Source organism: Balaenoptera borealis, assembly GCF_965194805.1.
Source record: "Balaenoptera borealis genome assembly, chromosome: 10".
In the NCBI taxonomy this organism is placed as follows: domain Eukaryota; kingdom Metazoa; phylum Chordata; class Mammalia; order Artiodactyla; family Balaenopteridae; genus Balaenoptera; species Balaenoptera borealis.
In genome coordinates, this window is record NC_138874.1 from 63,705,750 (window position 1) to 63,729,267 (window position 23,518).

A 23,518-nucleotide genomic window follows, 5' to 3' on the forward strand; every position below is an offset into this window, starting at 1 on the left:
CCCAGCAGTGCAGGGACCAGTCACAGGTCTGACCGGAAGGTGGGTGCACGCGTGCTCAGCGAGCAGGGCACTTTTGGGGGAGGAGTGTCAGGGAGGACCCTGCAGGCACTCCTGGGAACGTCAACAGGTTCCAGGAAGGATCTGGATTTTGTTTAAACTTGTGATTTGGGGTCCCACCCATGGGGAGGAAGCCATGTTGAGCCCATTGTCCAGAGTCCAAGGTGGGTGGGCTTCAGTGAGATGTCCGGGGGCGGCCAGCAGTTCCTGACCTGGGCCCAGGGCACAGATCTGTGCTTGGCCCCTCTCCCCCTCTCCGGTCTCCCCTTGGCACCGCCTCTGCTGTCTGCTCTGTTGTCTTGACTCTCTCCTCTTTGCCGTTGCGATCAGCCCTCCTCTGATCTACTCCTCCAGTAACAGCAGCTTTTCAGTCCTCCTTCCTTTAGGTGTGTTAGCCCCACTATACAGGTGAGAACACTGAGGCCTCCTGAGGAGGCTTAGTGACTCTCCTGGTGTCACACCAAGGTGGAGGCGAAGCCAGCGTCAGGAGCACCCAGTCTGGGTGGGTGAGGTGGGCTGGGCACAGAGTGAGGTGGCCGAGGAGCCTGCTGACCATCCCGTCCTTCCTTGCAGCCCTGCTGTCCTCCTGGTGCGAGGAGCTCGGCCGCCTGCTGCTGCTCCGACATCAGAAGAGCCGCCAGAGCGACCCCCCTGGGAAACTCCCCATGCAGCCTCCCCTCAACTCCATGAGCTCCATGAAACCCACTCTGTCGCACAGGTGAGTGGGCATGCGCCACCAGGGGTGGGTCCGGGGCCCGCTTGGGTGGATGCTGGACAGCCCCCCTTCAGGCCCCCAGGTCTCCTTGGAAATGCCCCTCAGGTGGGAGAACTGGGGTGGGTGCCCCTGAACAGCCGGGAGGATAGTACGTTTTCTAAAATGCAATTGTCGTGTTTTAAATCCTCGTGGGTGAGCGCTGTTTCTCCCCCATCAAAACAGAGGCTGAAAGCTCTGGGCTTACCCAGCCTGACTGCTTTGTCCCTTTGGTGGAGGGCTGTCTCTTCTTCAGGTTCTAGACTTTTGGCAGAAAGTTAGCCTTCCTGAACCCGGAGCCTTCCCTCTTTCCTAAGCAGGGTCTTAGGCAGGGCTGGAAGGGGCTCAGGAAGGTCACCGGGCTGGTGGTCACAGCCCAGGCCATCCAGACAGGAGCCGAGTGTGGCTGGGCCATCAGCACTGGGCAGGGCCACCAGAAACCCAGCATCACAGGTGGGACTGGGCTTGCCAGAGGCCAGCAGGCACTAAGGAACTGTCCAGTCTGCCCTTCACCAGCCTCAGAAGGAGCACGTGGTCAGGACCAGCAAGTGCCCCAGTTCATCATCTCCACGTCCCTCGCTGAGCTGGGGATGTTCTCTCCGAGCGCTCTGCGGGCTGACCCTGGAACAATGGGGCCTGTCATGCTGTCTGCTCTCCCTGTGCCCAGAGTGCTCTGTAGGACACCTGGGTCCCACCATCGAGGCGCTGCCGGGAAGTCTGGTACTGGCCACGCTTTGTAAATCGAATTAGAGGCGGTTGATTCTTGGAGCCAGAAGGGAACTTAGAGTTCTTCGGTCCAGCAGCTGCCCGAGCAGGATGGTCCCCAACATGTGGCTGGTTCCCCGCCTTGGTCAGACCCTTCTCAGGGTCACTGCCTCGTTACGCCCTCGGTCAGGACTCTGACGGCTCTGATGCTTAGAATAGCCCCCTTCTGTGGGTGTTTCTGAGGATGGGGTACTGTTGGCATTTGGGCCAGAGTAGTTTTTTATGGTGCAGGGGTTTGCAGGGCATGTCATGTCTTGGTCCCTGCCCACTCGATTCTCCTAGTGACCCTCAGGCGTTGCTAAAGGACTCTCACACACTTGCGGGGTGGAGGTATCACCTGTGGTTAAGAACCACTGCTCTAGAGAGGCAAAACCCTCTTCCGTCCACCTTCCCCCTCTTGCCCCCCGCTCGGCTAAAAAGCCACAGGTCTTCTCCAGCTGAACTGCTGCCCAGCCGCTGAGTACAGGCTGTGGCTGAGTGCAACCCAAGCTACACACTTTGCATTTACCCTTGTTACCTTTTAGCTCCTTAACTCTCCATCCTGCCAGAGTCATCCTGCCTCTCATCCTCCCACGTCTCATGTCCTCAGCCATCCCTCCTGCAGGTCATTTCAGTAAAGCTGCCTCTGATGGCGTGCCAGCCCCTCCGGGGACCTGCCACAGACCCGCTTGGCCGTGACCGCAGCCAGCGCTTGGCCAGGTCTCTGCTGAGTTGAGCTGGAAGCATGAGACTGCCTGGTCCTAGGGTTAAACAGATGAAGGGTGTCTCTGCTGCAGAAGCTGACTGTCACTGGTTGGGGAAATAAGACTCAGTGAGGCAAAATTGGGAGCTGGCAGATGGAAGCAGGGTTAGGGTGAGTGACAGACAGGTTGGCTTTGGGGTTCTCTAGGAGGAAGATGGCCAGGGTGAGACAGTCAAGAGGCCCAGAGGATATGGGCCTTGACCTTGAAGGACTTGGGCTGGAAGCTGGGCAGATGGCATCCTATGAGTTCGAACTGGCTTTCCCAAGAAATGCTATGGGCTAAAGAGCCACTGGCTGGTACCCAGTGCCCTGCCACCCCCACCCCCACCCCCCACTTCAGCCCCCTGTACGTGCCCATGGAGTGCTAGAGAGGGCGAAGCAGGTGGCTTCTCAGAGAAGGGCGAGCTGTGTGCATTGGAAGATGCGCTAAGTGTTGATGGGTAACAACACAGCAAGGTGACAGGCATTCTGGACCGTATCCTACACCCCAAGGGCAGAACTGGAAGGGAAATGCCCAGAACAGGACAGTGACTTGCCTAAGAACACACAGCCCGGAAGGGGCAGGGCGCTGACCCACACACAGCGCTCTGCCCTTCACCCTCCCACTAGCCATTCAAGACCAGTGACGTAGTATCTGGTCATTAACCCGACCCTAATCCACCCCTCGCCCTATTTCCCGATTTATAGTGGGACAGTTGAGACCAGAAGGAAGTATCATCTGTTGAACAAGGCCCAACCCATGTCCATTCAGACCAGGGCTATTCCGAGGGCACATTGTGGCCTGTGATTAGAGATCGGCTGCTCTCTACCTGTAACTTCATGCATTTCCCCAAGGTGGGGAGTCCCTCATTTCCAGAGAAACTCCAACGGGGTGCATCACCTTCTAAGTCCCTCATGTAATTTCCCAAACAAGAAGGAAAGAAGGTGGAAGAGAAAGTCAAATACTGTCACAGCTAGGAAAGTCTTCTCTGCCCGCCCTCCTCCACAGCTGTATTGAATGACTTGGAGGAAGGAAGCTTCTCTTCCCCCTTCATTAAGGAGACCTCAGGCGGGGGGCGAGCTTAGGGACCCTGCGTGTTCAGGATTTGGTGCTCGAAGGTGTGCGGCTATTCCAAGACTCAGGGGTCCTTGTCTGGAGGTTCTGAGGACAAGCCAACAGGAGAGGGTGAGGGAGCCCGGATGCCTGAAGCCCCAGGCCGGTGGGCTGGGAGGCTGTGACTGTTGCATTTCTGTAGTTCAGGCGTCACGGTCACATCCATTACAGGCCATGGAGGTCGGCCCCACAGCATCAGTCTGTGAGTTGGGGCCTGCGCCCATGACCCCTGGAGCCAGCTTCTGAGCGTGCCAGCGGTTAGGAGGAATCCTGGGTACCCACACGTTTGGCTCGCGCTCTATGGTTTGTGGAGCAGCCTGTGGGCTCGTCCCCGTCTGGTCCTGACCACTGAGCCGTCGGTGTGCCATCCTCCCACTTTATAGAGGTGCGCAGAGCACCGCACAGGAGAAGGGAGGCCGGGAGAGGCCAGCCCAGGGCAGGAAGGGGCCTCGGGCCTGCGGCCAGGCAGCAGGATCCCTTCATAGTCCCTGCAGTGACCCAGACTTGTGGCCAACAAATATTTCTGCCTTCTCCCAGATTTTTAGTGAGTGGCTGAAAAAGCCATTTGTGATTAGCACATTGTCCATGTGCAAATCAGTGCTACAACAGTAATGGAAAGCCTAATAAATCTTGTTTATACTCTTAATTTGATTACAGTCAAAGTCTACTAGAGCTGGGGAAGCCTCCAAGACCAAGGGGTGCCACCCTTCCCCTCCAGGTGAGGGACTTGCAACCCCCAGAGGAGAGGTTCCTGGGAGGGGCCTTGGGGCTCGCCTCAGATTCTGGGCACGGCCCTGTGCTCCCCTCCAATCCTGAGCAGGGCCCTGTGCTCCACTCTGTATAGCAGGCAGGGTACAGGCCCTGGAGCCAAGCTGCCTGGCATCGAGTTTCAGCTCTGCCATCTTCTCGCTGGGTCACTATGGGCAGCTCTGTATCCTCTCTCTACCTCCGTTTCCTCATGTGTAGCCATGGAATAACAGCACAGGACTTACAATACGCTTGTTGCCAGGTCTGGACACAGGGAGCCCCGTGGACAAGTCATTATTCTCTGAACCCTCAACCTGGGGCCATCAGACTCAGATGTGCTCATTCACGGTCAACCGACAAAGAAGGGATCAAGCAAAACTGACTGCCGGTCCTCTTCTTTCCTTGGTCCCATCACACCACCTTCACCACTTTTCATTTTTAGCTCTTTTTTGTACAGCCGCACCGAAAGCTCAGTTTGTAATAGACCCCTCTTCTTGCCCCCAGGGGAAAAAAAAAAAGCAATGAAAGGGAGACTGAAGGATCTATAAATCCATCAGTTCCAGATTGCCAAGATGCAAGGATCTTTTCCTTTCCTCCTTCCTCTTGAAAAAATTTAAAACCCTCTAATACGCAGTTAGCTGCACCAGTTCCTCTCTGAGTTTCACCGCAGGGAGGGAAGGAAGCGGTCCCCACTGATTGTGATGATGGAGAGCGCTGCTAATGGTCCCCCTAAATTAAAGATGGTGGGAGCGTCAGCTCCTCACTGGCTTGGTGTGTCATTAGTGGTAACGCTACAGCCTTGCGCAGAGACGGGACCAGTAGAGCTGGATGAGGGAAATTAATTAAGGTCTGACGATACCCTTAATAGGAATTTGTTATTTCTCCCAAATAAAGTGGCTGTGAGAAGTGCAAGGGAAGAAATAACGCAGCCCTTCCTCCCACTTCCCTCCATGAATGTCTGTGTAGACACTTTCACAGGAGGTGCCCGGGAACCAGGAATCATCACTCTCTCTTTACTCATTTTCTCATAGTTAGCAAACATCGGTCAGTGCCCATGGGGCTGGCAAACAGACATGTAAACTGTCTGCTGTAACTGCAGTGTGAAGAGCTCTTTGTAAAATATATGAAAAGAAGTGCTGAGGGAACAGAGTAAAATGCCCTTGGTGGTCTGCTTAGGAGAGTCACAAAAGGGAGCATCCAGGCTGGGCTCTGAAGTATAGGTAGGAGTTTATGAGAGAAAGGAAGGCAGAGGAACACTAAGGAAAGCCTCAGAGGCTTGGAACATATGTTCAACAGGCAGGAATGATCTTGGAACATATGTTCAACAGGCAGGAATGATAATAACACCCCCTCCCATTGATAGCCTATTTGCAAAACTTCTAAGCACCATCACTGTATCATCAAGCAAATATGGGTACCTACACCCCAACTGAGCTGGAGAAATGGAGAGAAAAGTATAGGTACAGTTGAGCAGAGACTGCCTGCCAGGCACTGTGCAAAATTTTACCTGTATTTGTATGTTTCATCCTAAGAATATTAGTATTAGTCCCACTTTACAGATAAGAAAGTTGAGGCTGACTTAGGTAACACGGCTCAGGTCATAGAAATCATCAGTGGCCTACCAGAGCCAAGGTTTGACCCCAAAGAATCTAAGTTCAGAGCCCAGATAGTTAACCACTGTGCTTTGAGGCCTCCCTCTGCCATTTGAATATTAGCTTAAAAAATGTTTAGTCAGGGTCCTTGCATATTTGCCAGTATACTCAGTCCAGGCCAAAGCTAGTGATTTGATGTATAAAGTGTTTTTTCCTGGGACACTATTTGGGTTTTGTGTGCAGCCAGTCTTTGAAGCATAACTTAGGTCTCCTGTGTGCCTTCACTGGCTGACTTCCCCAAGAACTTTTAGGAAGTTATGCCCCTTCTTGGAGTTCTCGTGGACTTCTAGATGGCCTTTGTAATAGATGCTTCCTTGCATTATCGCCATCTTTGTACAGGGAAGCGCCACCTTACTGGACCCTAAGCTCCCTGGGACAGTGGCCAGGCCCACTGTCAACCTTACCCTTGACTACCTCTGGGAGCCTGTGAGCCTCAGATCCTAAGACATGTGTCTGTTGAGCCCACTTCAAGGGATTAAATGAGTTCTTGTGTGCAAGTCACTTCACACAGTTCCTTACATGTAGAAGCCACTCAATGAATCATAACAATGGTAACAGCAGCCAGTAGTTCCAGGGTACCCGGGTGTATTAGGCCTTGCCTTACCCATGTGAGCTCACCTAATCCTCATGACCGCCCTCTGAGTGAGGGGCTCTTCTCATCCCTGGGTGTGGCGAGGGATGGCACACTGAGGCATAGTGAGAGCGAGTAGCCACTTCATTAGCTTTCCTCTGTCCCCCTCCCTGGAGGGCAGGACCTCTCGCTTCCTGGGTGCCGGTGCCCATGTGGTCACAAGCACACTGTAGGTGGTCAGCAGTCAGGCTTAATGAATGAATGCATTCATTCATTCTAAGGCATCCCTCTGAGGTCAAGCACAGAGAGGTGGTGTTTCTTTCTGGCACTTTTATTAGAAGCTTCCTGAGCCCTGCAGGTGTGTGAAGACATCATGCCAGGCACAGGTAGCCAGAGGACCTGGGGCTCCTGGGGCAAAAAGAAAAAGGCAGGAGGGCTTTCGCTCAGGCTCCCACTTGGGCCCCAGAAATGTGAGGAGAAAGTGGAGTTCAGGCCAGTAGATGGGGCGAGGGCTTCCTGGAAGAGGTAGCCTTTGGAAGAGGAGCCTGGAAAGGATGAGTGGCATCTTTCAGGGTGAGGACAAAGCATCCCAGGCCGAGAAGAGGCACAGAGGTAGGGAAGCAGCTGCCCCTGTGTTGGGAGTTGCTTGGCAGGTAGAACACTGCTGAGAATTCTAGTGGCTTCTGGCACTGGTGCCTCTGTAGGTGGAACAGGATTCTTGGGGCAGGTTTGGCTGGACAGGACTGTGGCTGGGGGTGGCTTGTGGCATGAGACCAGACCATGCTGGATTGCAGGTGTGCAGAGCTGGGCAGGGCTACTAAGAGTGGGTTCTCAGATCCCAGGGGTGCTGGCCTCCCTCTGAACCAGGTATGGACAGGTGGAGGGAAGTGGTTCCCAGTGGGCAGCGCTGAAATGCCAGGGACCTCTGACCTGGCCTGAGCATGTCTGCTGGGGAAATAGTACTTGCAGAGGAGGGACACAGCCTCCGGCCACCCCTAAGCCCCTAGGCCTCCTCTTCAGCACCCTGAGCCCCTCCCACCCTGGTAGGGCCCAAGAACCTGGCTGGTCCTTGATCCTCGGGCACTGGGAGCCAGGCAGCCCCGCCCGACAGCAGTGTCTGTGTCTGGGCAGAGACGTCGGCAGGGCTGACTGCCACCGTGGGCCCATGGGGGCGAGTGCCTTTTCCGTGCCAGCAGGAGCCGTCTCCCCAGGAGATGAGTCACAGCCCTGTCGGTGCGGCTGCCACTTCTGCTTTTGCAGCAGGTGCGAGTGGGGGCGAGCAGGTCCCCGAGACCACCCTACACGCATGTGCCCGTCTCCCCCCGCACGCGTGGAGAGCATCGTGCCAGCGGGGCCTGTGTGCGCACGCGCACACGTACGTGTACCCCGCGCACGCCGGGTGTGCACCTGGGCTCTGGGGTGAACCGTCCAGCCAGACAGTGGAATGCCCAGTTTGGGAACCTTGGTTAAGTTTGCTTCTCACTGAGCTTGGGGCGGAGGGGACAAAACAGGAAGGAGCCGGTTTCCGCCCACAAGGCCCACCCACGAGCTGCAGGGCAGTTGGGAGCTTGCTCGAGGGCCTGTATCCCAGGGAGCCGGGACCTCCCCGCCTGAGGAGGTGAGGCAGCAGCTGTGGGTCCCCGCCAGGCTCCGAGGGGCTCCCGGGGGGGCTCTACTTCCTGAGCCTGCCAGGTGTGTACCTCGGCTGGAACCAGACCTCAGCCTGGAGGGTTGGTGGGAGCTTATGGGGCAAGAGTTCTGGGGAGAGAGGACAGACTCGGGCCTAAGCTCTGCTCGGTTGCTGGGGTCCTGTGTTGGGTCCAGGCACACCTAAGGTGAGGGCCCCGAAGGAGGGCGGGTGTCCAGGGTCTCCTCTTTGTTGTTTAAAACCATAGCCTGCAGGGCCTCCCTGTGAGACTGTCGTGCCATCCCTGGGACCAGGTGGTGCCCCCGGGTCCCCAGTGACCTCCTGGGAGAGCGGGGCTTCTTCCAGCCCAGCTGCGCTGAGGAGCAGGCCCTGCTTGTTTTCCTGTGCTTCTCTGCCCCATCCGGGCTCTCTGGGTTCCCAGGCCCCCCAGCAGTGCCCCCAGATGCAGAGAGTGTGAGCTGTCGGTCACCTTTGGCCTGTGCACCTGGGCCTCACCCCCTTTCCACTGACCCACATCACATCTGGCCTGCAGAGGCGGGGGGGCGGTCAGGCTGGTTCCCTGAGGACAGCTGCTCTCCCTGCAGTTCTAGACCTGCTGTTTCCCCCCAGAAATCATGAGTAATGCTAAAGCCTGTGTCACTTTCCAGTTAAGAAAGCCTTTTTGTCTGCAGTCTCCTCTTTGAGCCGCGTCAGACTTAGGCCACAGAGGCCCATGTTCAGGCTAGCCAGCCTGAGATCCACAGTAATGCGCACATTTACCCCGAGCCCAGAGCACACATGTGCTCGTGCATAACATCAAGAAGTCAGTTCGAGGGATGATATTCCTCCTTACTGTGTGCTCACACTTGATTACTTTCTGTTTTATTCCCTCTTTTTTCCCCCTCATGGTTCAGTGTCACAGCACACTCTTGTGTCATGACCTGCAGTTTGAAGACACAGAGTAGAGCGGGGGTGGGAGTGTCTTGTTCTTATGCCCATTTAACAAATGAGGAGACTGAGTGCACACAGGCTCGGAAACTTGCACCGGGGCCCTGAGCCAGGGAGGGGCAGGTGCAGGACTTGTACCCACAGTACCAAAAAAAAAGGCCAGAGTGAGAGGAAAAGGGATTGGGGCTGGGGGGTCCTCTTCTCCCAGGAGGTCAGGATAGCTGCTCCGGTGAGGTGACTTCTGAGCAGAGACAGGAAGGAAACCAGGGGCTGGCCTAGCAGAGAGGGTGGTGTCCAGGCAGGGGGGCAGCAAGCAAGCATCAGTGACACAGTCCTCCCTCCAATCTGACCCAACTTGACCGAGGGCCCCGCCTGGCAAGGAGCAGGGCACAAGGCTCAGACCCCCGGCGCCCCTCTGCCCACCTGTCATGCAATCCTGCGCCTCCTTCCTGGAAGTCTGACCTCTGGGCTGGTTCCCCACACCTCCATTCCCAGTTGCCCCGACCTCTAGGGCTTGGGCTGGCTGCTCGGCTGGGGTATGAGTCAGCTTTTGCCTTCTGCTGACTTCCTGTGATGAAGGCACAAGTCAGACAGAGGCACAAGGTGCTTTCCTACCAAGCCACCCTCCTCCAGAAGCCCCTTCTCCCACCTGCCCCCACTCCCCAGCTACCCAGCAGTGCTGCCTTGCAGGCCTCACCCCCGTCGGGATGCCGTGGGCAGAGGTGGTAGCACAGATGTGAGTGCTCTGCTTTTCTGCTCTTTCTGGCGCCGTGTCTGGGATTTTCTCTCGGTAAGAGGTGCTGGAGAGTCAGCGCAGGACCGGCTCCAGGGGAGAGGAAGCCCCAGCCCAGCACTCCTTGGGGGCTGGCACCCCTGGCATGTTCTTTATACTGTGACCTCGCTGGCTCCTTCTCGAGCCTGTGCCCCTGCTCCTCTCCCTGGGGTCTGCTGGACCTCACTCTCCATCTGTACCATGGCAACTAATAGAAAGCCATCTCTGAGCACTTATGGTATGCAGGGCTGGGCGTCGGGCCTTCTGATCTTTGGGGGCTCCTCAGGAGATGTCATCAAACAAGGTGGGTACTGCTGGGACTACAGAGGAGACTGGGGGAACAGCTGGGGCCAGGAACTCCCAGAGAGGTGGGAACCAAGATGGGAAGCAGGGTAGGCTGGGATTAGCAATGGGGTAAACCATTCTGCTGTGTGAGTTTGGACTCTGTGTGTAAACACTGGAAGCCATTGAAGGAAGGTCTTTGATTGTGCCTAGAGTCTTAGGTGTTTGAAGGAGATTGGCTTGGCAGGGAGGTGCGCGAGAGATCGGGGTGGGAGCAGGGGAGGAAGCACAGCAGGTAGGCCACTACCTGTCATCCAGGAAGAAAACCTGACATAAGGAGGCTCCTTGCAAAGACCAGATCAGCCAGGCAGGGCGGCCACCTCACTCTGAGGGGTCAGGAGGAAGGGGAAGAGCTGAGACTTAGACTGGAGCCCTTCGGACCTTTTCTGAGAAAGGACGGGGTAGCTTTGAGGGGAAGCTGGTGCGGAGGAACCAAAGCTGTTTCTGGAGAGCCACTTAGAGCAGAGCATGGTCGAAGGCAGAGCTTAGATTGAGCCTGCAGGTCTCTCTTCCTCCGTAGCATGGCCTGTGGACTTGGGCTAAGGTGAGACAGACAGCCATGGGGGTGGCACGTCCACAGTGATGGGGGGAGAGGTCGCTGTCATACGATCGGTCACCTTACCAGGTGCACCTGTTCTGCATTGGACACCATGCCAGGCCTAGGGGATCCAGAACAGACTGAGAATGGGGGTCACCTGGGCTTGGATGGGAGCCGCAGAGCATGGTGGGGTTAGTAGATGGGGCATGCCTCCGTCTGCGCCTGTGTCTGCAGCCCCTGAGGATCCCCACCCTGTCTCCCTCTGCAGTGATGGGTCGTTCCCCTATGACTCTGTCCCTTGGCAGCAGAACACCAACCAGCCTCCCGGCTCCCTCTCCGTGGTCACCACGGTTTGGGGAGTGACCAACACATCCCAGAGCCAGGTAAGAGCCTGTCCTCCCCCCAGCAACAGCCCCTCCCAGGCGGGGTCATCCCTCGAACCCTGAGGCGCTCGGGTCACCATGCCGTGCTAGCCCTGCTCACTCTCCCAAGCTCTCCCCGGCTGGAAAGACCAGCTTTCAGGGCACACCCAGCTGTGGACACACCTCTACCCAGGATGGGTCCACACCTGCCCCAGGAGGATGGCCCCTGGCCCCTGTGCACTGCCCCAACCCTCGGGCCTTCCTGAGGGAATGTTTTTCACCTGACACACAACAAGGGGTTCTTTCCTGACCTGCATTTACTTTGGTTGGATAAACAGGAGAACTTCCTGGGTATTATTGGCCTCAGGGCTCCAACACCTGGGGTCTCTGACCCTGGATGGCCTGGGTTAGATTTCAAAAGATTGAGCCTAAAACTTGTGACAAACTCCACTCCACATCCCTATCAACCCTGCCTCCCGCTCTTGTTCCTTCCTCTTTCCTCCGCTCCTTCCTCTCCCTGCTACTGGGCCTCTGCCACGGCCACATGAAAGGCTCAGGGCTGCTTGCCGCCCTGGAGGGAGCCAGTGCGCTTACCTGTGGTCTCGGGCCACAGGGAGCCCCTCGGCCAGGACCCTGCCGCCCTCTAGAGCTGGTAGGTTGGGCTTCTCTTTGCCCTCACAGAGCAGCAGCCCAGGGCCTCTGTGTGGCTTGACCCTTGGGCATCCAGATGGCTTTGCAGGGCAGGAGGGCTGAGAAGTCCAGAGATTTCCCACCTGCCACCTGGTGCTGGACCAGCCTCACCTCCTTCCATCACAGGCTGCAGTGCTCATCTCCGCTGCCTGCTTCCAGGCTAGGTTACCCCCCTTCTAATCATGTATATACTATGGCAACCGTCCGTGCCCAGATGAAATTAAAAAGCCCCCCCGCCCTTTTTCTCCTCCTTTCCTCAGTCGTCCTTCCTCTGTTTTGCCTCTGTCTCCACCCCCACCCCTGCCATTTTTCCTTTTCCCTCTCCATGCCACCTGGGGTACCCACTTGGATGACAGCCCCTCTCTCTGCCCACAGGTCCTCGGGAACCCTATGGCCAATGCCAACAACCCCATGAATCCAGGCGGCAACCCCATGGCGTCGGGCATGACTACCAGCAACCCCGGCCTCAACTCCCCACAGTTTGCTGGGCAGCAGCAGCAATTCTCAGCCAAGGCCGGCCCCGCTCAGCCCTACATCCCGCAGAGCATGTACGGCCGGCCCAACTACCCTGGCAGCGGGGGCTTCGGGGCCAGGTGAGCAGGGAGCAGCCTTCGCAAGGGGCACATCAGCCCTGCCTTTCCCCTCCAGGCAGGCTTAGGAGTCAAGTGTGAATCCCAGCACGTGCTTCCTGGCCTGGGAAGCATGGGGAGCCTGGCGCTCCCCTTGTCCTCAGGTATCCCATGTGCCTGCGGGGCACAGTCATCTCCCATCCTGGGGGCTGGCCGGCAGGCCAGATGCTGCACAGCCGGGGTGCATATTGAGAGCCGTCAAGCCCGTGGGGTTGAAGGGCTGCAGTTGCATTTCTCAAATGACCCTTCTCTGTGTCATGTCTTTATACGTTGGGAGACGCTGAGAGCTGGGCGGCAGGAGGGTCAGCTCTGCTCTGCTGGTGTGGAGGAAGAAGTGCAGGGCTGGGGTTCCTCGGTCCAAGGCAGGGGGAGGGCAAGGAGGGGCGTGGGGCGGGGCAGAGGCACCCCATTCCTCCTCTCGCCGCCCGCCCTGCTCTGCCCTGTGGCCTCACCCCTGCCAGGCACCCCGGGGCCAACCGCAGCCCTGCCATGTGTCAGCGCAGTAGGGCCTCGTGGTGAGACCCAGCTGCATCCCCACCCTGCCATCCCCTGCCGGAGGCCATGGGCCGGTTGCTCGGGTTCTCTGAGGCTAGGTGTCGTCCAGAAGGTGGGCTGACGGGTGTGGCCCAGGGCGCCATGACCTAGTGCCTAGGAGCGATCACCGACTAGCACCGGGTGGGGCTCCAGGAACACAGCAGCTTGGCGGCTTGGTGGTTGCCAAGTGGCGCGAGGGGCTGACAACCCCCAGGAGGCCCCTGTCCCAGCCGGGCTCTTAGTCTAGACCTCCCCGCTCTGTGAGCTATGGACACAAGGGCCTGGAACGGCCTGACCTCTCCCTCCCCGCCCAAGGTGGGCGTGTCATGGGTTCATCTTGAGATTCAGGGCAGCATCTAACTCTCCCTTCTTCTCTCCCTCGCAGTTACCCTGGGGGTCCTAATGCCCCTGCTGGCATGGGCATCCCTCCGCACACCAGGCCGCCCGCTGACTTCACTCAGCCGGCAGCCGCTGCCGCAGCAGCTGCAGTAGCAGCAGCAGCGGCCACGGCCACGGCCACAGCTACGGCCACTGTGGCAGCCTTGCAAGAAACACAGAATAAGGATATAAACCAGTATGGACCGGTAAGGGCCACACTAGTCCTGGGCCACTCAGCCAGGCAGACAGCCCCGGGGATCAGAGCTGGGGTGTTGGTGTCTGTGTGCCGAGGGGAGCTGATGGCGTCAGGGTGCACTTAGGTTTTCTTAGAAGCACAAGGAGGGGCGTGTGTTAGGGTGTGGGCGTATCAGTGTGGTTGAGAGTGGTGGGGGTGTGTTTGGGAGCTTGTGTTTGTTCTGTGTGTGTTGGTGGCTCGTGTGTGTCTGGGTATGGGGAAAGATGTTCCATATTGCAATCTGGGCCTCTACTCACCAAAGAACAGGCTATGTCTAAAGTAGCCTTGTCACCAGTCTGTCCCCCCCGGTGGCCTCTGAAGACCAGTGCTCTCCTAGTCATCCTATTTGTGTATCCTGCCCAGGTCCCAGCTCTGCTCCCCTGACCTTCAGAAGGATGGGGTGGGGTGTGAGGAGAGGGGGAGCCCCCCTGCAGAAATGCAGGACAGGCGTGGAGGTGGGAAGTCCAGGATGGGGACAGCAGGGCAGGTGGGCACAGGTGGGAGCCGAGGCCGCCTCGGACTGCGGATGGAGGGTGTGTGTCCATTGGCTGAGGAACGAGGGTGGGGCCGGGGCTTCCAGGAAAGGGGCCCTTGCCTCCATCCTTATCCACCTCCATTCTCCCATTACCCCGCCACCCCTGCACCCTCTTTCCCGTTCCTTGCCTGCCTCCCTGGAAACGCTGCCTGTGCATTGGAGTGACTGCACCCCACCCCGTAACACCCCTCGGGCTGCATCTTTCCTGTGCGGCCTGCAGAGAGCAGCAGTGAGCCCACGAGGCCGGTGGTGCTTTGGGACCTGGTCACCAGCTGCAGCCACACAGGAAAGTGCCCAACCTCCAACCCCGAACCCCCCACTTCCCCCACCCTTCCTTCCTTCCCTGCACTTTCAATGCATGTGGCATTTTATTCTTTTTTTTTTTTTTTTTTTTTTTCCTTCTTCTCCCGTTGAAGGTCTGTTCCTCTTTCCAGATGGGTCCCACCCAGGCGTATAACAGCCAATTCATGAACCAGCCCGGGCCTCGGGGGCCTGCCTCCATGGGGGGCAGCATGAACCCCGCAAGCATGGCGGCTGGCATGACGCCCTCGGGGATGACCGGCCCTCCCATGGGCATGAACCAACCCCGGCCACCCGGCATCAGCCCCTTTGGCACACACGGGCAGCGGATGCCCCAGCAGACCTACCCGGGCCCCCGGCCCCAGTCCCTTCCCATTCAGAGCATAAAGAGGCCATACCCGGGAGAGGTGAGTGTGACAGCTGGCAGCCGGTGGGCAGGGTGGGAGGTGGGGACGACACAGGTGCTGTGGGTAGTTCCTTGAAAAGGGCATGGATTGACCTTCGGGAAACCTGGACCAGAAGGCAGAATCTTAGGAGTCAGGTGCTCCTGAGTTTAAGGTCAGCTCTGGCATTTCACATACAGAAGACCTTGAGCAAGTCACGTCACCTCCTGGAGTCTCCATTTTTTCTTTTGTAAAAGGCACTGACGATCCAACCCACCTCCTGGGGCTGCCTGGGAGTCTTGAGTGAGGGGATGTACGTGAAGCGCCTGGCCCTGGGCCGGCATGGGCGGGCACTTAGCAAGCAGTAGCTGCTGTTAGGACTCTCTTCTGTCTTGGCATAGACACTAGCTGGGCGACTTTGGGTAAGGAACTAAACCTCCTTGGGTCCCCATTCCTCGCACCCACATGAGGGCACCTCACACCCAAGAGCGAGAGATGAGACAAAACCCTGTAAAGATCTAAAGGCCGTGCACATGAGAGAAGTGACTGGAAGGCAGACAGCATGTTTCTTGGGGCTCTGTCGGGAGGAAGGCTGCCCGTTGGGGTGCCCAGCCACCTCAGCCGCGAGATCAGTGAAGATCGAAGGAAGCAAACCCACACCTCCTGTCCTCCAGGAACCAAGACTTCAGCAGGAAAGATAAGGTCTAAGCTGGAACTCACAAGGGAATGATGCACCTTGCGGTGTGTGGAACTCAGCGTGAGGTCAGGAGAAGGATTTCTTGGAGGGGGTATCACAGGGCCTTCAGCGAGCACCCAGAAAACGGGTTGGCAGCAAATGGCCTATGTGGGTACCTGGGTAAGGATTTAGTTCACCTGCGGAAGACACAGAGACCCCAGAATCGTGGCGCCTGCACACGCTCCTCGAGAGGCCCACTTTGATTCCTCACCTGGACAGAGCCCTTCCCGAGCATCACCCAGGGCTCTGCTGGCTCACCTCTTCTCAGGTTGGCTCCACCCCATCTCAGAACTGCGCTTGGGCTTCCAGTGCGTTTAGAGCCCAAAGACCCTGAGTTCCCTGAAGGTCTATGTGCTTCCCCTCAGCATCCACCCTTACTTGGGCTAGAAGGTGGCTTGGCCACTGATGGGGATGTCCTGGGTCCAAGAGGGGAGATGTCAGGGACGTCCTCAAACACCCAGGAGCTGGGGTCAGGCCCAGACCCCCTCCAGGTGAGCAGCAGCTCAGGGAGAAGCTGGAGAAGGATGGCAGCTCCCAAGGCCCTGGCTGTCCTTGGGGGTGGGGGGCCTGACCCGTGGGCCTCACTCCCATGCACAGCCCCCACATGAGTTCTGGGCCCTCTCAGCCCCCTCTGTGCTCAGACTCCCGGCATTCCCTCTGGCTGGGCTGGGAATGCATCGGTCGGCCCAACCTCAGCTGCTGGCACCCAAAGAGGCGATCACAGAAAAGGCAGCAGAATTTCCGGTCATTAGCCTGACGTCAGCCCTGTGCCTGTACCGGCGTTAGCTCCCCAGCTCTTACCTGTCACAGCAGGGCACACCAAAGGCTCTCAGTTATCTTTACGAAATCATCCTCAATAGACTGCTGGTACTACCCAGCTACAAAATGCCCGACACTGGGCTGTGACACTGGTGGCCACAGCCTGCAGGTCCTGACCCCGTCTGGGAAGACTGGCCTCACCTCTCAGTACACACTCATAGAACCTCTGAGTTGTCGGAACCTGGGGGCGGGGGCGGGGGTCAGGTCACCTGGTCCCGCAGAGGGACTAGTGGACAGGCCCGGGCTCCCCTTCCTGTCCTGCAGTGATGTGGTGGGAACCCCACCATCACACAGAGCAGCTGCCATATCGCAACAGCGCGAGCTCCGCAGAGTTCTTCAGCGCTGACGCAAACTGCCCTCTTCTGCCATTTACCCCCTGCCCTTCTTTCATGTGTTGAGCAAGTATTAATTGCAGGCCTGTTCTTTGCCGTACACTGAGACACAGCTGTCTCCTGGACCTCTGAGCCTAGAGGGCAAAAGAGACAGTTAATAGACAAGAAGTTTCACAGACGGGGAAGAAGCACTGACTCTGCAGGATGTAATGGCCTGGGGTGCCCTGCGAGTCACCTGATTTTACAGACAGGGAAGCAACTGGAGGGTGGGAGTGGCTCTCCCAGGACAGCGATCCTGCCCCTCTCTGGAGCTGTTGCTTCCCCCAAGAGGGGCTGCCTTGTCCCTTCACCAGCCTGGTTCTCCTGACCTCTGCACCAGTAGCCCAAAACTAAACATCAGTTTGTTCTGCTCAGTGTGGGGTACGGGGACAGTGCCTCCCAGATTCAGCCTCAGAATGCAAGGGCTGGGGATCACCTTTCTGGAAGTGCATCCTGTTGTCTGTCACATACCAAGCACTAGGGGAGACCCAAAGGGGGCTTCAGAATCAAGCACCCTCATGATGGCAAGAGCAGGGGGCTCTGGAAGTACCCCCAAGCTCAAGGGGCATGGAGTTTTGAGAAAGACAGCTTCATGGGGAGGTGGCCCTCGAGCCAGACAGGCTGATGTAATGTCCCTGGGTGTCAGGGCAAGAAGGGCCCCTGGCATCATCTGGTTCAGCTGCTCTCCTTTTCAGGCGTGGCAGGCATTTTCTGGGTGGGTGGAAAACAGCAGGGACAGAGGAGAGGAGGTGGGGCGTCCTGGCATCTGGTGGGCAGCTTGGCTTCGAGACACTGATGACCTTTCCCCGCTCCTTTCTCTGCCACCATAGCCCAACTACGGAAACCAGCAATACGGACCAAACAGCCAGTTCCCCACCCAGCCAGGCCAGTACCCCACGCCCAATCCCCCACGGCCGCTCACCTCTCCCAGCTACCCCGGGCAGCGGATGCCCAGCCAGCCGAGCACCGGGCAGTACCCGCCCCCCACGGTCAACATGGGGCAGTATTACAAGGTGAGTCCCGCCACCCCACGGGCCCCTTCCCTCCTTACCGCCTCACCTCCCCACCCCTGCCTGTGTCATCCTGACCCTGGCTGTCACCAGGGGGCAGGCGGAGATTTCTGGATGTGATCTCATGTGCTCAGAGCTGTGCGTGCAGTGGCCAGAGTGACAGACTGGCTTTTCTTGGTTCCTGTTCTCGTGGGGCTCAGATGATGGTTTTCCTTCTCCTTTTACTATTTATAGCACGTACGAGATAATAACAATGAAGGAAATATTTTTTTTTAAGTAAAAGCACCCACCCCGATATATTTACGTTTGATTATAGACTTTGTCCCCACGCATGTGGACATCAACCGTGTTGTATAGTTGTTGTTACGGTTGTAATTTTGAATCTGTTTCTTTCACTTGAACACAGCGTGTCACTTACTGCTACACTCCCCGTGGTTGTCACTTTTAATGGCTGCCTGACATTCTCCTGGGAACCACACCACATTTTATTCTTTCTGTTGGACATTTGGGTTTTTTCTGAGTTTTCACTTTTGAAATAGTACTATAATGAATGTTTTCAGGCACGTAGCTCTTTCCTTCTTTGGGATTATTATAAAGTACATTCTCAGGAGTGAGGAAGACTCTGGAAATATTTTACACTTATTTGCCAATGAATCATGCCAACTTACATGACTACCCACCCCTTGGCTTACATGGGCTTACTATTTTTAGCCCGACTGCAGCACACTAGGTGTTGCTATTTTTATAAACTTGCTCAATGAGTAGCTATGGGCAGAGAGAGGCAGAACACTGACCGTGGCAGTGGTGTGCTCTGGCCCCACCGCACTCCCCACCCCAGCACTGGGCGGGCCTCTTCAGCATCCCCTGTCCTCCTGGAAGGTTTTCATTTCAGGAGGGAGAGCAGGGTAGCTTTTCTGCCTTCCGTTCACGGCATTGTTTATCTTGCTTTACCAGCCAGAGCAGTTTAATGGACAAAATAACACCTTCTCTGGAAGCAGCTACAGCAGCTACAGCCAAGGGAACGTCAACAGGGTATGTTTCAGTTTCCATCTCAGAAATTATAACCCACGTGCACTATGTTAGAGGGGGCCTCACTGTTCCTGCCCCAGCCCTTCTGGACATTAGTAGGGTCGTCCGCTCCAGGGCCCAGAGATGCTTGGAGAATCTGCATCTCAGATGGGTGGGCCAGGGATGAGTGTGGACCTGGCCAGTCCTGGGAAGAAAACAAGGTGGGGACTAAGAGAGGAAGGGAAGGGGCTCCTGGAGATGCTTCATGTCTGACTCCATCTGGGGACCCCAGTGGGGTGGGGTGGCGATGAAGGACGTGGCCTGGAGTCATGATGTGGGCAGCGGGAGACCTGGGATTGTTCCTAGCATTCCTCTTCTCCCAAGATTATATTAGGCGAATTCCCCGTCACCCTGAGCCTGTGTCCTCATTGGTCAAATGGGCTGGGGACCTTGCAATCCCCCTGGTGCCGTGACCCAAGTGAAGGGTGGGGAGAACCTTTCCAGGCCCACCTGTCTTCCCATAGAGGCAGAGGCCTGAGTGTGGCCAGAGTGGAGGAAGGGGTTTTCCTGGGGGGCTCTCCTCCCTCAGGGGAGCAAGGGCCATAGCCCTAGGACCCTAGGGTGGGTGGGGCATGTGTCCACAGCCATGGTCCCTCCTTATGCCTGTGAGCCCATAACCTATATGTGGTTTCTCTTTCCCTCCAGCCTCCCAGGCCGGTTCCTGTGGCAAATTACCCCCACTCACCTGTTCCAGGGAACCCCACGCCCCCCATGACCCCTGGGAGCAGCATCCCCCCATACCTGTCCCCCAGTCAAGACGTTAAACCACCCTTCCCACCTGACATCAAGCCAAATATGAGCGCTCTGCCGCCACCCCCAGGTGAGCGCCCTACTCCCTCCTTCCCTCCTCCCTCCCTCATCAAGCCAGCTCCACCTGCCCCCACCTCCCCCCCCACCGCAACCCCGCTCACAGTGTGCCAGGAGTCGGGGGCTTGGAAGTCTGCCTGCCTGCCTCTGGGGGCTGGGCGCGGGAAAGAGCAGAGGGTGTGAGAGCAGGCCTCCTTACGACCTGCCTGAGCGGCTGGAGGCTGGGAGGGAAAGCAACTCTCAGCTGTGGCAAAGGGCTGGGAGGAGAAGCCAGCCGGGGCTTCCAGAGCAGGGAGCAGGTGGAGACAGGAGGGGATGCAGAGCGGGGGGTGAGTGGGAATGGGAGGCAGGGATGGTCAGGATGCGGTCGGAGGGACCGGAAGAAGCCAGGGGCTGCCTGGTGTGCCCTTGAGCACACAGCCCAGCTGCCGTGGCCCTGTTCGCACACGCACCCAGAGCATGCAGCCAAGGGTGCGTGTCGTGTGCCGCCGGGACAAGGGCCGTGCTGCTCACCTGCTCCTCCCCCGCGCAGCCAACCACAATGACGAGCTGCGGCTCACGTTCCCCGTGCGGGATGGTGTGGTGCTGGAGCCCTTCCGCCTGGAGCACAACCTGGCCGTCAGCAACCATGTCTTTCACCTGAGGCCCACGGTCCACCAGACGCTGATGTGGAGGTGAGCGTCAGGGCACAGCACAGCCCGAGCCGGGTGGATGGAGGTGGCCCCGGTGCTGACATTCCTGGGCCCTGGCGTCGCCTGAGACACGTGGTAACAGCATCTGCTTGACACCGTCACCTGTTGAGCATTGCTGACTGGGCCCTGCTGTGTGCAAGGCCCTGGGGGTGTCAAAGCGAACCTGCAGGTGCCGGGAGACAGACAAATCTGCCTTGGCTTAGTGGCCTGAGGGCAGGGAGCTGCTGTCACTCACCCCAGTCCTGATGAGACAGTGGTCAAGAACAAATTCCCAGAGGAAAAGGTGGCTAGCGCAGGCTGAGAAGGAGGATGTTCCAGCAGGGCCCCCGAGTTGGCCCTGAACGTGGCTCATGTGGTCAGAGCCAGGAATATAGAGAGGAGCGGGAACAGGGCCGGGTCCTTCCTGCAGCTGGCCACCGGGCGGGGCTGCTGCTCAAACAGTGGGCGCTGGAGTGAGGGGTCTGGAGGCCCCCTGCTGGGCCAGGTTCTGTGTTCTGAGCCTCCTACACCTGATCTCTTTTTTTTTTTTTTTTTAATTTATTTATTTATTTATTTTTGGCTGTGTTGGGTCTTCGTTTCTGTGCGAGGGCTTTCTCTAGTTGCGGCGAGCGGGGGCCACTCTTCATCGCGGTGCGCGGGCCTCTCACTGTCGCGGCCTCTCTTGTTGCGGAGCACAGGCTCCAGACGCGCAGGCTCAGTAGCTGTGGCTCACGGGCCCAGCTGCTCCGCGGCACGTGGGATCTTCCCAGACCAGGGCTCGAACCCGTGTCCCCTGCATTGGCAGGCAGATTCTCAACCACTGTGCCACCAGGGAAGCCCCCACCTGATCTCTTTTGATCTTATGAGTAGGCATTGCTTGCCCCGTTGACAGTGAGGAAACTGAGGCCAGAGAAGTGATTAGCTTGAATGAGTCCTCGGAGCTAGCACGGGGCAGAGCTGGGACTCGGGCCCGGGTCTCTCAGACACCAGAACGCATTGGTGTCTCCACCCTCGGTTCCTCCTCCTCGGGCAGGACTCACACTGCCTCGCTGTGTCAGTGACCAAAGGCCTCAGCTGCCCAGTGAGCACCCTGAGGGCACGAGATGTGTCTGAGCTGGGCATGTGCACACACACAACTGTGCGCGCACAGCTGGCCCGTTGCCTTGAGCAGGCTGAGCCGGCTACAGAGCAGGCCAGAGGCAGCTGGGGTGGGCAGGAGGGCACGGGAGTACACTCAGGCAAAAGGGTAGAGAGACCCCCCCATGCAGGGGCCCTGCTCACCCACTGCTCCTTAGCCGTGAGTACCGTCGCCTGCGAGACCTTCTGTGGCTCGGCCACTGGCCCTGCTCAGTTTTCATGCATCTGTGGTCTCCTTCGGTGCCGTGTCCTTGGGGCCCACCGCAGGGGTAGGGGGGCGGGAACGGAACCAGGCAGCCCCTGGCCTGGGGTGCTTCTCCCACAGGAGCTCAGGGCATAATCAGCCTTCAGCTGGCCTCGTTGAGTTAGCGTCTGTCCATCTGTCTCTGTCCTGGGGGAACAGGAGGTGCACTTCCATGCAGGGGACTGAGGCAGATTGTGGCCAGAGCTGTGTGGGGCTGTGGTTGAACAGTATATGGGCGTCATGGGGGGAATTTGGGTTGTTGGGATGGGTTTTGATGGGAGGCCTGGGCAGGGGAACGTCCAGGGTGAGAGAGGAGAGCTCGAGGCGGCTCGGGGAGCCTTCGTGGCTGAGGACGGGGTACTGAGTGACTCGGTGGGGGGCTCTGGTGAGGGAGGGGTCATGGAGGCCACGGGCAGCCCCTTCGCAGAGCCGCCCTGAGCCTCGCCCCGCCCCCAGGTCTGACCTGGAGCTGCAGTTCAAGTGCTACCACCACGAGGACCGGCAGATGAACACCAACTGGCCAGCCTCGGTGCAGGTCAGCGTGAACGCCACGCCCCTCACCATCGAGCGCGGCGACAACAAGACATCCCACAAGCCCCTGCACCTCAAGCACGTGTGCCAGCCGGGCCGCAACACCATCCAGATCACCGTCACCGCCTGCTGCTGCGTGAGTGTGCGGGTGGGCCCGAGATCCTCAGCCTCCTCTGGGCCTCAGCTACGTCATGGGTCTCCATCACCCCCTCCCCAGGAGTGATCTTTCAGGAGTACCCCAGAAATGTGCCACAGTCCCCTCCAGAGCCGTGGGGTGAAATTCAGGCCGCCGTGCTCTGGTCCGAGGCCTGGCCTTTTCTCCTACCGCAGCCTCCATCTGGTCTACACACTCACCTCCCTTTGCTCCTGTAGATCCTCCTCCTGGACACCATCCCCCGTGCCCACCACCTTCTTCCACTGAGGAAGTTCTGTGTGTCCCTCAAAGCTAGGCTCCTTTCGTGCCTCATTTGCAAGAAATTTTTATATTCTAATCATTTCTTCCCCTGAGAACCAACTCCACCAAGTCTGGAGTTAACTCCTTCCCTTTGTCACCCAACCATGCTGTCTCAGAACTGTGTATGTGTGTCCCCTGACCTGTGACTCACTGATCTGGGACCACGTCTGAGCCACACTCCTGTCCCCCAAGATCAGGGCCTGGCACTCAGGGCTTGCCCGGGGATTTGCAGAGTACCTGCCCTGCCCTGCTGGCCTCCCTGGAGGAGAAGGAAGAGTTCTGATCCTGCCCTTATGAGGGTCGGGGCGCCACGACCAGCCGGGGATAAGAGTCACAGGACTGGGGATGCTGTCAGAGTGAGGAGCCTGCGGGGGCTTGTGGGGGGGGGTGCAGTCCTGGAAGGCTTCCTGGAGGAGTGAAGACAGGACAACATCCTCTGGCAGGAAGGGTGGAGGAGGCATGATGGGGAACAGCGGGGCGAGGGGCAGGAGGGCCAAGGCTAGGAGGTGAGTTTGGCCTGGATCTTGATGCCTTGTGTCCCATAACCACATCCCAGGGGTATATCAGCATCAGAGTCAGCCTTGTTGGCATAGACAGCAGCAGCTGTCCCCGGGTAGTGACCCCGGTCTGGGTCCCCAGCTCGCAGGTCCCAGGACACATCCTGGGCCTCAAGGGCTCTCTTCCAGGTCCCAGGGGACCTTCTACTAATGGGGCATCACCACGGACGTGGGGCCCTTTCCTGCGCTTAGCCTCTGGGGTGAAGGGGGCGGCCTAGGCCTGTGGAGGCCCAGGTGGCAGGTGTGGGGGCCACGCGGCAGGGACCGAGCCTCTGCTCTTTCTCGGCAGTCCCACCTCTTCGTGCTGCAGCTGGTCCACCGGCCTTCCGTGCGCTCCGTGCTGCAAGGCCTCCTCAAGAAGCGGCTCCTGCCCGCAGAGCACTGTATCACGAAAAGTGAGTGGGGGCTCGGGGGCTGGAACCAGACCGCAGTCCCACCACGTTCATTGTCCCCTGGGCCTGG

At 58.1% G+C, this 23,518-nt stretch overlaps 1 protein-coding gene across 7 annotated transcripts in view; it reads left to right on the forward strand.

The window, feature by feature from the left end:
* ZMIZ1 (zinc finger MIZ-type containing 1) overlaps positions 1 to 23,518 on the forward strand; it is a 233,614-nt gene that overhangs the window by 196,565 nt on the left and 13,531 nt on the right. For 6 of the 7 annotated variants that reach the window (XM_082408761.1, XM_082408764.1, XM_082408763.1 and 3 more), the window contains 11 exons: positions 631 to 775; positions 10,874 to 10,988; positions 12,033 to 12,250; positions 13,206 to 13,404; positions 14,385 to 14,675; positions 17,408 to 17,590; positions 18,542 to 18,619; positions 19,301 to 19,475; positions 19,995 to 20,136; positions 21,971 to 22,181; positions 23,346 to 23,451. In XM_082408761.1, the coding sequence (XP_082264887.1) occupies positions 631 to 775; positions 10,874 to 10,988; positions 12,033 to 12,250; positions 13,206 to 13,404; positions 14,385 to 14,675; positions 17,408 to 17,590; positions 18,542 to 18,619; positions 19,301 to 19,475; positions 19,995 to 20,136; positions 21,971 to 22,181; positions 23,346 to 23,451 (1,863 nt within the window). The remainder of the gene's footprint in view (positions 1 to 630; positions 776 to 10,873; positions 10,989 to 12,032; positions 12,251 to 13,205; positions 13,405 to 14,384; positions 14,676 to 17,407; positions 17,591 to 18,541; positions 18,620 to 19,300; positions 19,476 to 19,994; positions 20,137 to 21,970; positions 22,182 to 23,345; positions 23,452 to 23,518) is intronic. The other variant, XM_082408762.1, reaches the window with a different exon arrangement.